We start from the raw sequence: 12042 nt of genomic DNA, 5'->3' as shown, positions 1-12042 counted from the left end.
CCCACAAATTCATAACTAGAAAGCTGGGAAAAGGTGAACATTCTTACAGAGAAGAAATGGAACTCAAGAGGAGGAGGCTGCAGTGATAGAAAAGCAAAGAACAGACCCCTGCCAATAGACCACCCACCATCGATAAAAATCCTAAGAGTTTCTAGAGAAATGGCTCAATGATTAACAGCATATGGCAGGTCTGGAGAAATGGCTCCATGCCTAAGAACACTTACTGCTCGTGCAGAGGACCTGGTTCGGTTCCCAGTCTCCTAACTACCTGTAAAACCAGTTTCAGGGGATGTAAAACCCAAGGACATATAGACTCACACAGGTACATGCAAAGTTACAACAATAAAAATATTATGGTTCAAAAACAGTGAATATTACTCTTCCAGAGGGTATGTGTTCAACTCCCAGCACCCACATTGGGGTGGCTCACAACCACTTGTAACCCCACATCTAGAGGATCCAACACCTTCTTCTGGCCTCTGAGAACACATGTATGTACACACACACACACACACACACACACACACACATACACACACCAACACAAACAAAAACTTTTTTTAAAAAATCATCATAAAAATCGGTAAGAATGCCCAACCAATGGTGGCTCACACCTTTAATCCCAGCACATGGGAGGTAGAAGCAGGTGGGTCTCTGAGTTTAAGGATAGCCTGTTCTACGGAGATACAGTTTCAGGACAGCCAGCGACAGAGAAATTCTGCCTCGAAAAAACAAAAACAACAAAACAACAACAAAAAAGACCCCGTCCTAGCTGCCTCCCACATTAATGTATAAAGTGCAAAAGCTGATCACCTTCCCTGTGGAGCCACCAGCTCTAGAAAGAGAGAAAGGACACTCAAGGTCCCCTCTCTTTACTTCTTCACTGCCCAGATACCTTTAAGTTGGACTCTAACAGACTATGGAGCAGAAAAGAGGCTGGTTCTACCCTCAGCTAGGAGAGTTCTTCCACTCTCTGCTCTCTAAGCTCCCTTTCTACTGCTTCTGAGACCCTTCCTCACCTCTGAAGGCTTAAGATGCTGGACCTGGATATTTGCCTTCTGACTCCCTGACCTCCAGCCAGCGTTCACCTGTTAAAGCTAGGCCCAGGTTCCACCTTACCAGGTTCCCTAACTCAGATTACAAATCAAAGCTGAGCTGACTTTAACTTCTTCCTTCCTGAGTCCCAATGAATGAACTGGGTATTGGGTGTGTGGCCTTCCCGCCTCCTCTAAAGAAAGGGAATTTCCTAGAGACTGCTCGGCTAAGTCTGAACCTGCTTTCTGTAGCCTCTTCTTTCCTACTATACAATGGCAACTACTTCTAATTTGTGCTTATTAAACATTTGGAGTTTCAGTTTCCAAGACACAACTACAGCTAGTACCTGATATTTTGGTGAGGAAACATTTCAGAGAAAAATTTACTGTTAGTGGTTTTGAGGGTTTTTGGATTTTTTTTTTAAGCTAAAATGTAGTGAAGGTTAAAACTGTGAATGTGTCAGACAACTAAAAGTAGAAAAGGAAGCAGGTGTGGTTGTGCACACCTTTGAGTCCAGCGCTCAGGAAGCAGAATCTCTATGACTTCTATGTTAAATAGAGCTCCGTGCTGAAATTCTGCCTCCAATGGAGAGGGACAGAGATGGAGAGAGACAGGATCAACAAGTGAACTAAGGTACTTTTTTTTTTTTTAATTGTCTCCCAGGGAATCCTTTACTCAAAAGAACTAGAGAAAATGTATCACTTTTCATCTTTATTGCTTCTGTATCCAGAAAGGCAATTAATTATATAATTAAAACTCTTAAACACAGTTAGCTTCTGCACCTGACTTAAGTGCCTCTGGGCCCCAGATCAAGTTCAGGTTTCTAGTGAACCTGAAAAGGTTCAACAGTTTTTATTACACACCCTATCAGGAAAGCAGTAGCCAGCCTTTCCAATGCTGCTTATTCCTAGTAATCTGGCCTAAGGCAAAATGTGTCCAAAGGTTTGGCTCAGCAGACTTCAGAAATCTGAGGAACAATCTTTCAAAAGAGTGTGCTGGCCCATAGACTACAGGGTGGGGAGAACTATGGTCAGTTTCAACTTAGTCCTTCCTTTTCCAGTGGCCTAGAAAAGTACGAACAACCTCAGAGAGCTGAAGGCTGATTCTGGATATAAGTAACCACACATACACTGCAAATTCCCCACCAACTGTCACAATTACATTATGAAGTACAAACAGATCAGGATAAAATTGTATGTAAACCAAAAGAAACTTCAGATGGCTTACATAGGAGCATTTGATGGTGAAATTTATTCTAGAACTGGCTTGGTCTTGTTTATCAACCCCAACACTGTGTAACACACACCTCAGCAGCACATACTCCACAGTAAGTCTCCTATGAATGGCTAGCTACTTTCTGGAACCACTGGAACCCTAACGCTTTCACATCAACACCCAGTGTATCCATCAGAAACTGGGCTTTCAAAGGCTTGCTGAGCAGAACTTCACAAAGCAGCTTTGTTGGTATAACCTTCTAGTGGAATGTATACAATTTACCCTTATTCATTCAAGTGCTAATTTGTCCACCCTACTATCTGCTTTCAATCAGACACTGCATTGTGATGCTTATTCTAAGCATCACCTGTCTCAAATTTGTAAAACATGCCACCATTTGTTCTCTGTGTTGCCAATAAAAGCAGCCAGCCAATGCAAAGCAAGGGAGAGACTAGGATAGACCATCCTGGTCTGGAGGGGAGGAGAAAGAAAGGAGTGGGAGAGGAGAGGACCTGGAAATACTAGGAGAGATGAACCAGACCTAAGATATGACTAAAAAGCAAGTCTAATAATGTGGGAAATCTGAATGGAAGGAAGCTATGCGGGCTTGGAGGTTTAGGATGGAGTAATTATTGTCCAGCATTGTGCTCTAGGTTAATTAAATAAATCCTAGTCTCTGTGTGGTGATTTAGGTATACAGCTGGTTTAGGAATAACTGCTGTTTAATTAAAAGATAAATCAATATTAAATATTAATAATCATTAACACAGCTAGGCTTACTCTTCCTCCTCCACTATGCAAAACTACAGAACATAAGGAAAGCCAATGTACTAACCCGGCCTGCAACACTTCCTACCGCAGACCTAAGGACTAACGTAGTGAGAATTTTGGTTTCTTTTAAAAACCCAGTTATGGTATGTGAATGTTTTTGTTTTAATCCCAAGTGTGAGACATGGCTGCTTCAGACTGCCCATAGCTGTTAACTATGATCGGCTCATGCTCTAGAAAGCACATGATTTTTGCCAGCTGCAGATGGTTTAATTCTTGGGACTCTGGAGAGGGTATAAACAGGATAGCACTGAGAGGGCCTGTGCTGTTCCACCTCCTGAGGGGTCCCTGATGCTGCTGATTCCTTAATGCTGTGTTTGCTAAGACTGGTTTGCTAGATTGCTGGAGTTATTCTGACAGCAAAGATTTTACTTACATTAGGAACCTGACGCCCCCTAATCAGCAGAGAGCAGTCCAAAGACCTCTAGGTCCCCTTTCCCCTCCAACCTTCTCTCTCGCCTGCCTCGTGTTGGGTTGAAGAGACTGGGGTGGAGAAGAATGGTAGATACAAGAACCCAACAAAAGAGCTGAAACAGTACTACAGACTAACTGTAAAACTCACGACAGGGATACAATCTCTTCCACAAACAATCTGTGAGATAGTTTCCCCAGTAGATCCTTACCTGTAAAATGTTGGTGAAAAAGTCATGGTAGAACATGGGCCAATCTTGGCGTCCAATATCAACAATAACTTTGCAGAGTTTGTTCCGGATAAAGTAAGGTAAGGTTTTATGGTGAGCCAAGAGAAGTTTGGGCAAGCAGCTACGGATTTCCATCTTATCCTGAGATGGGACCCCAAGCCACATTTTATTGATCAGATTCTGAAAAACAATTATATATCTTTAAATTAATGAGCTATTCGCTAAACAACTGGTTTTCATTCTATAATTAGCTGTAACACACACACAAACACACAAAAACCCCTCTCCAACAGTTTAAGGCATTTGGCAAAAAGATAAACACAAATATTAAAATCTTAGGACAAAACAATCCCATCTCTAGGGAAATCTACTGAGTATAATTAAGATGTAAAAAGTTGTATATTCAAAATCTTGCTGTTACATCATTATCACCAACATATCTTACAGGCCAACTGGCCACCACACAGTGACAAAAACAACTGTAATGTTCAAATGGAAGTGAATGAGCCAGACACGACAGCACACAGCTATAATCCAATAACCTGGGGACTGAGGCAGGAGGGTGGTAGTTTGAAGCCAGCCTGGAGAACACAGCCGAGACACCACTTCCTACTCCCGTTAAAAAAGCACGTGGGTTAGTGAGTAATACACAGTCACTTCGGAACACAACAGAAAGGCAAACCGCTGCGGGAAAGAACTCGATGCGAGCATGCACAGAAGACAAAGCCTGGAAAACCGCTAACATGAGTTGGAAGATGATGGCAGTACAAGTACCACTCTCCTTCCAAAATGTTTAGTTATCTTTGTCTTTCAAATGACAAAAAAAAAGAAAAGCTAAGTCACCAAACATGACCTAGCAGTGCCAGAAGGTCAAGCACCTACCTGATCTTTTTGGAGTCATGGAGAGAAAGGAGTCCCCAGACACTAGGCATCTAGACAGAGATGTCATGTTTGTGAGTCACGCTACTGCTTCCTAGTCATCTACACATTAAAGGGAAACCTGCTGCCAATGGTGTACAATTTCATTATGGTTTTCAGGAATATAAAATGACCCAACAACTTACCTCAAAAACCGTTAAGCTGTACATCATTACATAGTCATTCCTTGTGCTGGACAGAAAATACAAGCAGAATCTCCAAGCTCCTACTTGCTGGGCAAAGTTATTAAGAAGCTCCTCTGGAAAAGTTAAACAGCAATAAAACAAGACTATAAAAATGCATGAAATTCAGACACAATCAAAAAAATATTTTAAATAGTAACACATATAGAATAAATAAGTAAAAATAAAAAGAACCCTAAGAGTTACCAGAAGCAGCCCTGACTGTATATCCAGTCAATTAAAAATGACTCTTCTCCTCTGAGGCCGCTAACATCACAGAAAAGTCACAATTAGCATGCAGTATTGCTAGCTACCCAGCATCACTGGTGGACACACCTTGATCCATGCAAGGTCACCATGAAGACATCACAGCTCACTGTTGGGCGAGCTCCCTACAACCCTGACTATGTACAACAAGACAGCCTCACTCAGCATTCTACAAGGGGCTACAGAGATGGTTCAGCACTGGCTCTTCTTGGGGAAGACCTGATTTCAATCCCTAGCACCAACACGGCAGCTCATAACTTTCTACAACTCCAGTTTATACCTGCTTCTAATGTCCTCCATGCACATGGTACACACACATACATTCAGGCAAAACACTCATATACATAAAATAAAAATAATATTTTTAGGTCTTAAAATTTTTGTGAAAGATAATGGCATTGTCCTGATAATTAAACAAAAGTTTCTCTGTAACCCAGAGACACAAGAACCAGAGAATGTGAGTTGTAGCTAAAAATGACATCCTAGGCTCAAGTCGGCTGATCCCAGCAAGCCAATGGTCTACAAGCTGCTCCCCTTCCTCCACAGCTGGTCTAACAGCATCCCCACTAGGCAAGTGTTCTTCCACTGAGCTATATGCCCTTAGACTGCGTAAAAGTTTGATTTAGACATGAATATACAAGGTTCCACTTTCAACCCATGAATGCACAAATGTGAGGAACCTTTGATGAGCAAATCAAAAATTCAAAGAAAAATCAAAGGTGCTTCTATTACAATGACAAGAGTTTAGAGAAATCAAAATGGAAAACTATATAGACTAACAGAAGATCTACCTTTTTGGTAAAAATTATGTGTAGTATTTTCACTATAAATATAAGGTACACTAACAGCATAAAACTAACGAGGCCACACTGGGGCAGGAAGATAATCAGAATAATTAGAGAACCAGAGTAGCCAGCAAGGCACGCCGGTCATCTCCTGTCACCTCCTGGATCAGCAGTTGTCAGTGGTTCTTTGTCTATACAGATCCTATTTCTCTACAGTCTACGCTCTCACAAATGAAAGGTGTGCAGGGTGCAGGCTGCTGGGAGCACCAGCTATCAGATGACATGATGCTTCAAGAAAGCTACAAAAAAAAAAAAAAAAAAAAAAAAGGCAGTAGCTAAAGATCTCCCAGAAAAGTCCCAACCCCAAGAGGTCTGTGGGTAGTACTCAGACCGGACCAGAAGGTTTAAATGGCTAACACAAGTCGAGCCAATGGAAACAGAAATGGACCTGTCAGGTTCTGAGGCAGAGAAAGACCTTAAGGAAACAGAAGCAACAAGTATGGTGAATACAGAGACACATAGTCTCTCTCTCTCTCTCTCTCTCTCTCTCTCTCAAGACCTTGAGGAAACAGAAGCAACAAGTATGGTAAATACAGAGACACATAGTCTCTCTCTCTCTCTCTCTCTCTCTCTCACACACACACACACACACACACACACGTAAGTACAAATAGTTCAAATTCAGAGTTAAGAGAAGACTCAAAGGAGAAAAGGTTGCTTGAGCGGCATCTCTCATATCCCTGAGAAAGGATGTGACACTTGAATAAATTCTCTTCTTTTGTTTGATTAACATTATTGTTCATGAACATAAAAGCCAAACGTGGGTTCTCAAACATGCTGAGCCCCGGAGACAGCAAGTGATTGCACCTCCACGTTCTCCCTGTTGCCGAGCCTTTATTCACAAAAACTGCAGAATGGAAGAGTCAGAGTGAAGAAAGATGAGAAGTCTCCAAAAGCAGAGCAGGTAAGGGATCGATCATTCAGACACTTTCCTAAGTTGTTTCTGTTTTGAAATTAATGGTTGTAGGCCTCTTTCAATAACACCGCTGAGATCAAAAACAAAACAGACGCTTTCCACTTGACCAAAAGCAAAGAAAACCAATCACCATGCCTGTGCAGCTAGGTGTGCAAGCCCTACCTGCCACCAACCAGCAGAACCAGAGCAAAGAAGCCAAGCATTCAAGGGCCACAATGCAGATTTGACCAGCCAAGGGTATCAATTCCTTCTTCCCCAAATTCCACTTACCTATCTCACGTTTCCTTTCATTGGTTGTGCAGTCATGAAAAAACTCTGTCATCAGACTTTCCAATGCCCTGAGGGAGGCTTCTTCAGATGCCTGGCAAAGGGATTTGAAAAAAATGTCAATAAACTGCTTCTGTCCCTCAGTTCCTTTCAGGTCCCACTCACAGCAAGAGTAATTTATACCCCACAGCACATGAATGGTTTAACATTCTTCAAATACATAATGCAAGCCAGAAAAACTGCTTAAAATCCAGTTTTAGTATCTTCTACAAATACATGCCATGTAATTTTAATTATGTATGCTAAGGAAAAAAATAATTCAAAATACAATTGTAGAAAGATGCCAAAAGCAAATTAACAGTCCTGGCCTGGCCTGAATAGGTAGATCAAACAGTTCTGGGGTGCCTGGAGACCCCACATACACAGTCTAGGCACCCCTTGCCTGAATAACTAGCCAGATGTTAATACTGAGAAACCCAACCCACATGGACTCTTGGGTTTTCTGAAGGTACCTCAGGAGTCCTCCAGCTTTCACTCTCACATGAGCAGCCAATGGAGATGACTATGTAACTGAGAGCAAAGACTGACAGGCACTCAGTTCAACCAGACTGAGCAGAGATGTGCAAGGTAAGAGTGAGGCCTTTGAGCCAGGCATGGTAGTGCACACTTTTAATGCCAGCACTTGGGAGGCAGAGGCAAGCGGATCTCTGTGAGTTCAAGGCCAGCCTGGTCTACAACATGAGTTCCAGAACAGCCAGTGCTACACAGAGAAACCCTCTCTCAAAAGCAAAAAAATAAAAAAAAATAGAAAAATGAGGCCCTGAGTACTGACAGTTCCTTCTTGCACATAGATTTCCACTTCCTTTTCACTCAGCAAGAAAATAGCTGCTGCAGCAATGAGCTTGATTCTAAACCCCACACAAAGTCTGGTGGCACACGCCTGTGGTCTCACCACTAAAAGGATGAAACAAAATCACAAGTTCTAGGCCAGCCTAGACTACACACCTGAGCCTATTTAAAAAAAAAAAAAAATTAATAATAGTAGCAAAAACCACTCCATACAGCCTGTGTGCAAAAAAGGTGAGTATCCACAGAACATGTCTGAACCCTCATTGGCATTTTCTACCCAAGAACTATTATTTTAGTTAGTTATCAGTTCCTTTCTTACCTTCCTCCCTTCCCCAAATCTCCTCCTTTACCCTGGAGCCTTTTAAGACAGCAGGCTCCCATTTAAACATGTTTCCTGTTGAACTGCGAGGGGATGGAGGCCTCCAGCCAAGCAATTACTCCTGTGGAGATGGAGGAACTTCAGCCCCCTCCCTTAACAAGGCAATTCACCAATACAGCACCACGTGCACCACCACTGGCCATGCACAGGCAGTGCAGGCACGGCTGTGCCTCCCATACTGCCGGAGCGGCAGGCTGGCTTGGCCATCACAAATGAACTGACCTGCTGCGAGATGAATTCTTCCTCAATGGTATTAGCACTTGTAACTCAAAGAGATGTTCTTGTCTGATTTTTATAGCTCGCAAGCCAACCTACTGTATAAAAATTACCTATTCCCAGATGAACAATACACATCTAGCTACCTGACAGGCCAAGGCAGGAAGATCTAGGAGTTTGGAGACAATATGAATAACTGTCTTGATCTGTTTCATTGGAAGGAGGGGTCTATTTAAAGTTAAACTACAGCCAGGCCCTGTGGTACAAGTCTGTCACCCATTCTACTCAGGAGGCTAACCTGCGAGACCTAGTGAGACCCTGTCACGAAATGAAATAAAGGCTGAGAACACACCTCGGTTGGCAGAGTTCTTGCCTAGCATGCAAAAGCCCTGGATTTGATTTTCAACACTAATCAAACACACACACACACACGAAAAATTAAAAAAATGGGGGCTGGAGAGATGGCTCAGCGGTTAAGAGCACTGTCTGCTCTTCCAAAGGACCCGGGTTCAATTCCCAGCACCCACATAGCAGCTCACAACTGTCTGTAATGCCAGTTCTAACGGATCTGACACCTTCACACTAATGCACATAAAATAAAAAAATTAAATAAATTATTTAAAAAAAAAAGAAAAAGAAAAATGAAAAAAATAATAAATCCTTGAAGTCAACCTGGGCAATATGAGAGTATCTCAAAAACAAGCAATAAATAAAGAAATGAAATAGTAAAGCGAGGGCTCGGGCCAGGCATAGTGGTGCACGCCTTTCATACTCATGAGGCTGAGAGGCTGAAGCAGGCCAATCTCTGCCTTTGAGGCCAGCCTGGTCCACACACAGTTCCAGGACAGCCAGGACAATGAAGGCACCGGCACAGGGGGTTAGGGATGAAGCTCAGTATGGCAAAATAAACAAATACATGAAATGTAAAAGCTGTGGGAGAATTTAGAGAAACAAGGAAATTAGCAAGTGTTAAAGAAATCAGTGCCAAAAAATAAGGTATGTGTGAAGATGAGTACTCGAGAGAAAGAGAAGTGGAACCTGGAGAACTCCAGAGATCATGGCCTCCAAGTGCCCAAGCACAGACCCACACTCTACCATGTTCCTAAGGCTGGTGTGTAAACTAAATGATCACTGGCAGCCCCTCTTAAGACTCATGGATGGACATGTGGCTGTTCCAGGAGACGGTGCTTGAACAGGGCATCACCAGGCACTTCCCTACAAGCACAAATGCGTGGCTACTTACATTTTGATCACTTCAACACTACTGTGTTTCACAGGACATTGCAGGGATCAAATAGGTGATCTATATGTAAGTGCTAGATAAACTAAGAAGAATTTTACCCATCTAGCAATGATGGCTAGCCTGATTTTTTTGGTCTCGGATACCAAATAAAAACAGGCAGAAACATTGCAATAAGAAAGTAGTCAGACCTCCTCCAAAACCATATTCACACATGCCTTCAACGGGTACCAAACACAGCCACCGTGCTTCCCAAAATCAAACTTTGTTCATTTACAGTGGATAAAAAGGAGTCCCAGGCTTCACCTGAGTAAACAATCAGAACAGAAGCAGAAGACAAACAGGATATGTTCAAGACCTGCAGGTCCCCAACCCCTTCGGCAGGAAGGCCACTGCAACCTTTGCCAGCTGTCTCAGGCCAGTGGCCAGGCCGGATCCAGACTGCTGGGTGAAGGAGCTACCAGCAGGGAGGAAGTAGTAACACCCGCACAGCACTGCACTCCCCAGTAAGGAGAGAACATACAGAGACCCCATGATTCCAAGCTGGACCAGCCAAATGTCAGCTTCTCAGGCTACGAGCTTCACAACTTGTGCTGAGACTTGTTTCAGGTCTTGAAGACTAATTTAAAACTTAGGGGCTCTCACAATGACTCACGGGAAAATAAAAAAAAGAAAGAAAAAGAAAAATCCCTTGCCACCAAGCCTGCCAATCTGAGGAGAAAACAGAGTCCTAAAAGGTGTCCTCTAGTGGGCACGTATATACATGTGCACCTGAGTAAACACAAATAAATGTATTAAGATAAATAGATACAACTCACTGAGACACATTAACGTCACAGAACCCCATCTGCCTCTGCCTCCTGAGTGCAGGGACTAAAGGTGTGCACCACTATGCCCAGACCTTTTTATGTTACAATTTTAACCAAAACTAAGTTGTGCTGTTAGTCAGAACAGCGATCACTTTGGTGAGGAGGGATTACCATGGAAAGCCAAGAGTGTTCTAGTCTTGTTCTGTTATATACTGTGACAGCTATAATTACTTGCCTGTAAGACCATCAAGTTTAGACCATGAGTTTCAAACTGTACATTTGCTTCATTTGCTGGGCCTCCCCAGGCGTCACCTGGGTCACCCCAACAGAAAGAGTACACACACTTAAAATCTCTGGCAAAAAGGGATGTGAATTATGGCTGCACTAGAATCACCCAGGAGAGCCACGCAGGTACCTAAGACAAACCTCCATTTTCTGCTGCACAGCAGCTACCCAGTGCAAAGCTGCCTGCCTGGATGGCCGCTGCTGTCTATTTCTGCTCTGGATAAGCAGTTCAGAGGCCTGGGCTTCTGGCTCACTTAAGGCAACAAAGCCAAGCAAGCTCAGAATCACCTCATCAAAGAAAACCTGAAAGGGAGAGAAAGGTCACGCAGATTTTGACATTTTCTCTGTTTTCCCTATTTCCCATGGCTCCATTGGACCTGCAGAAGGTCTCACACTGCTTTTCACTTTGTGATGACTTCCCTCAGCACAATTTCTACCACTCCCTATTTTACTGCCTGTAAAATTGGCTTCTTTGAGCCGGTCACTTTGATACCACTTTCACAACTCTGATCCAATCTGTTCTTCACAGCCAAGTAAGTTCCCCTGACAGCAGACTTCTCGACCCATTTTCTAGATCTAGCTTTACAGAGCCTTCAATCTACACTGACCTGAGAAACTAAGTTATTTATTTGGCAAACAAGCTTGATACTCCTGAGATGTAAAGATAAATAAGACGATTCCTGATTTGAAAGGACCAGAAGTACCCCAAGGGTACAGAGAGTAGAAACTACAAATGAAAAAAGTAGAATCTGTGGTCACCACCCTACAGCAGTGGTTATATACGAACAGCCTCGGTGCCCAGAGCCAGGGGTCTTGAGAGTGAGGCCAGGAGAATGCAAAGAAGTCTATAGGGGTGAAGTTCACAGGCTCTCCTGGAAGGAAGCCATCATGGCATTTAATACTCACAGAGCCTTCCATCTTAACTTGCTGCAGGAGAGAATTTACAGCTCAGCCTTCATTAAATTGCTCACAAAGATTATAGCCTGGACTCCTCTCTGCTTCCCTTCTTTTTTCACTTTTGTCTTTGTCTTGTGAGCAGTTCTTCAGACTTCTACCCACACTGCACAACTAGGTAATGAATGTATCTTCTGAAACCATGTTCCCTAAGCTCTAACTCAAATACACCTGAATACTGGCCAAGTTTTTAACA

The 12042-nt window shown here is 42.9% G+C and overlaps 1 protein-coding gene across 3 annotated transcripts in view; it reads right to left on the bottom strand.

Moving 5' to 3' along the window:
* Positions 1-12042, bottom strand: part of Xpo6 (exportin 6) — a 96496-nt gene that overhangs the window by 63737 nt on the left and 20717 nt on the right. For all 3 annotated transcript variants that reach the window (XR_009585449.1, XM_060366859.1, XM_060366860.1), the window contains 3 exons: positions 7118-7208; positions 4784-4896; positions 3702-3899 (listed from right to left, as the gene is read on the bottom strand). Coding sequence is in view for 2 of the 3 variants with exons in the window: in XM_060366859.1 (XP_060222842.1) it covers positions 3702-3899; positions 4784-4896; positions 7118-7208 (402 nt within the window). In the remaining variant the exon portion in view is untranslated. Of the gene's footprint in view, positions 1-3701; positions 3900-4783; positions 4897-7117; positions 7209-12042 lie in introns of those variants that run through there.

The sequence above is a fragment of the Meriones unguiculatus genome, chromosome 14, assembly GCF_030254825.1.
Source record: "Meriones unguiculatus strain TT.TT164.6M chromosome 14, Bangor_MerUng_6.1, whole genome shotgun sequence".
Taxonomy (NCBI): domain Eukaryota; kingdom Metazoa; phylum Chordata; class Mammalia; order Rodentia; family Muridae; genus Meriones; species Meriones unguiculatus.
The sequence above is the reverse complement of the archived record's forward strand: the minus strand, read 5'-3'. Positions and strand labels throughout refer to the sequence as shown.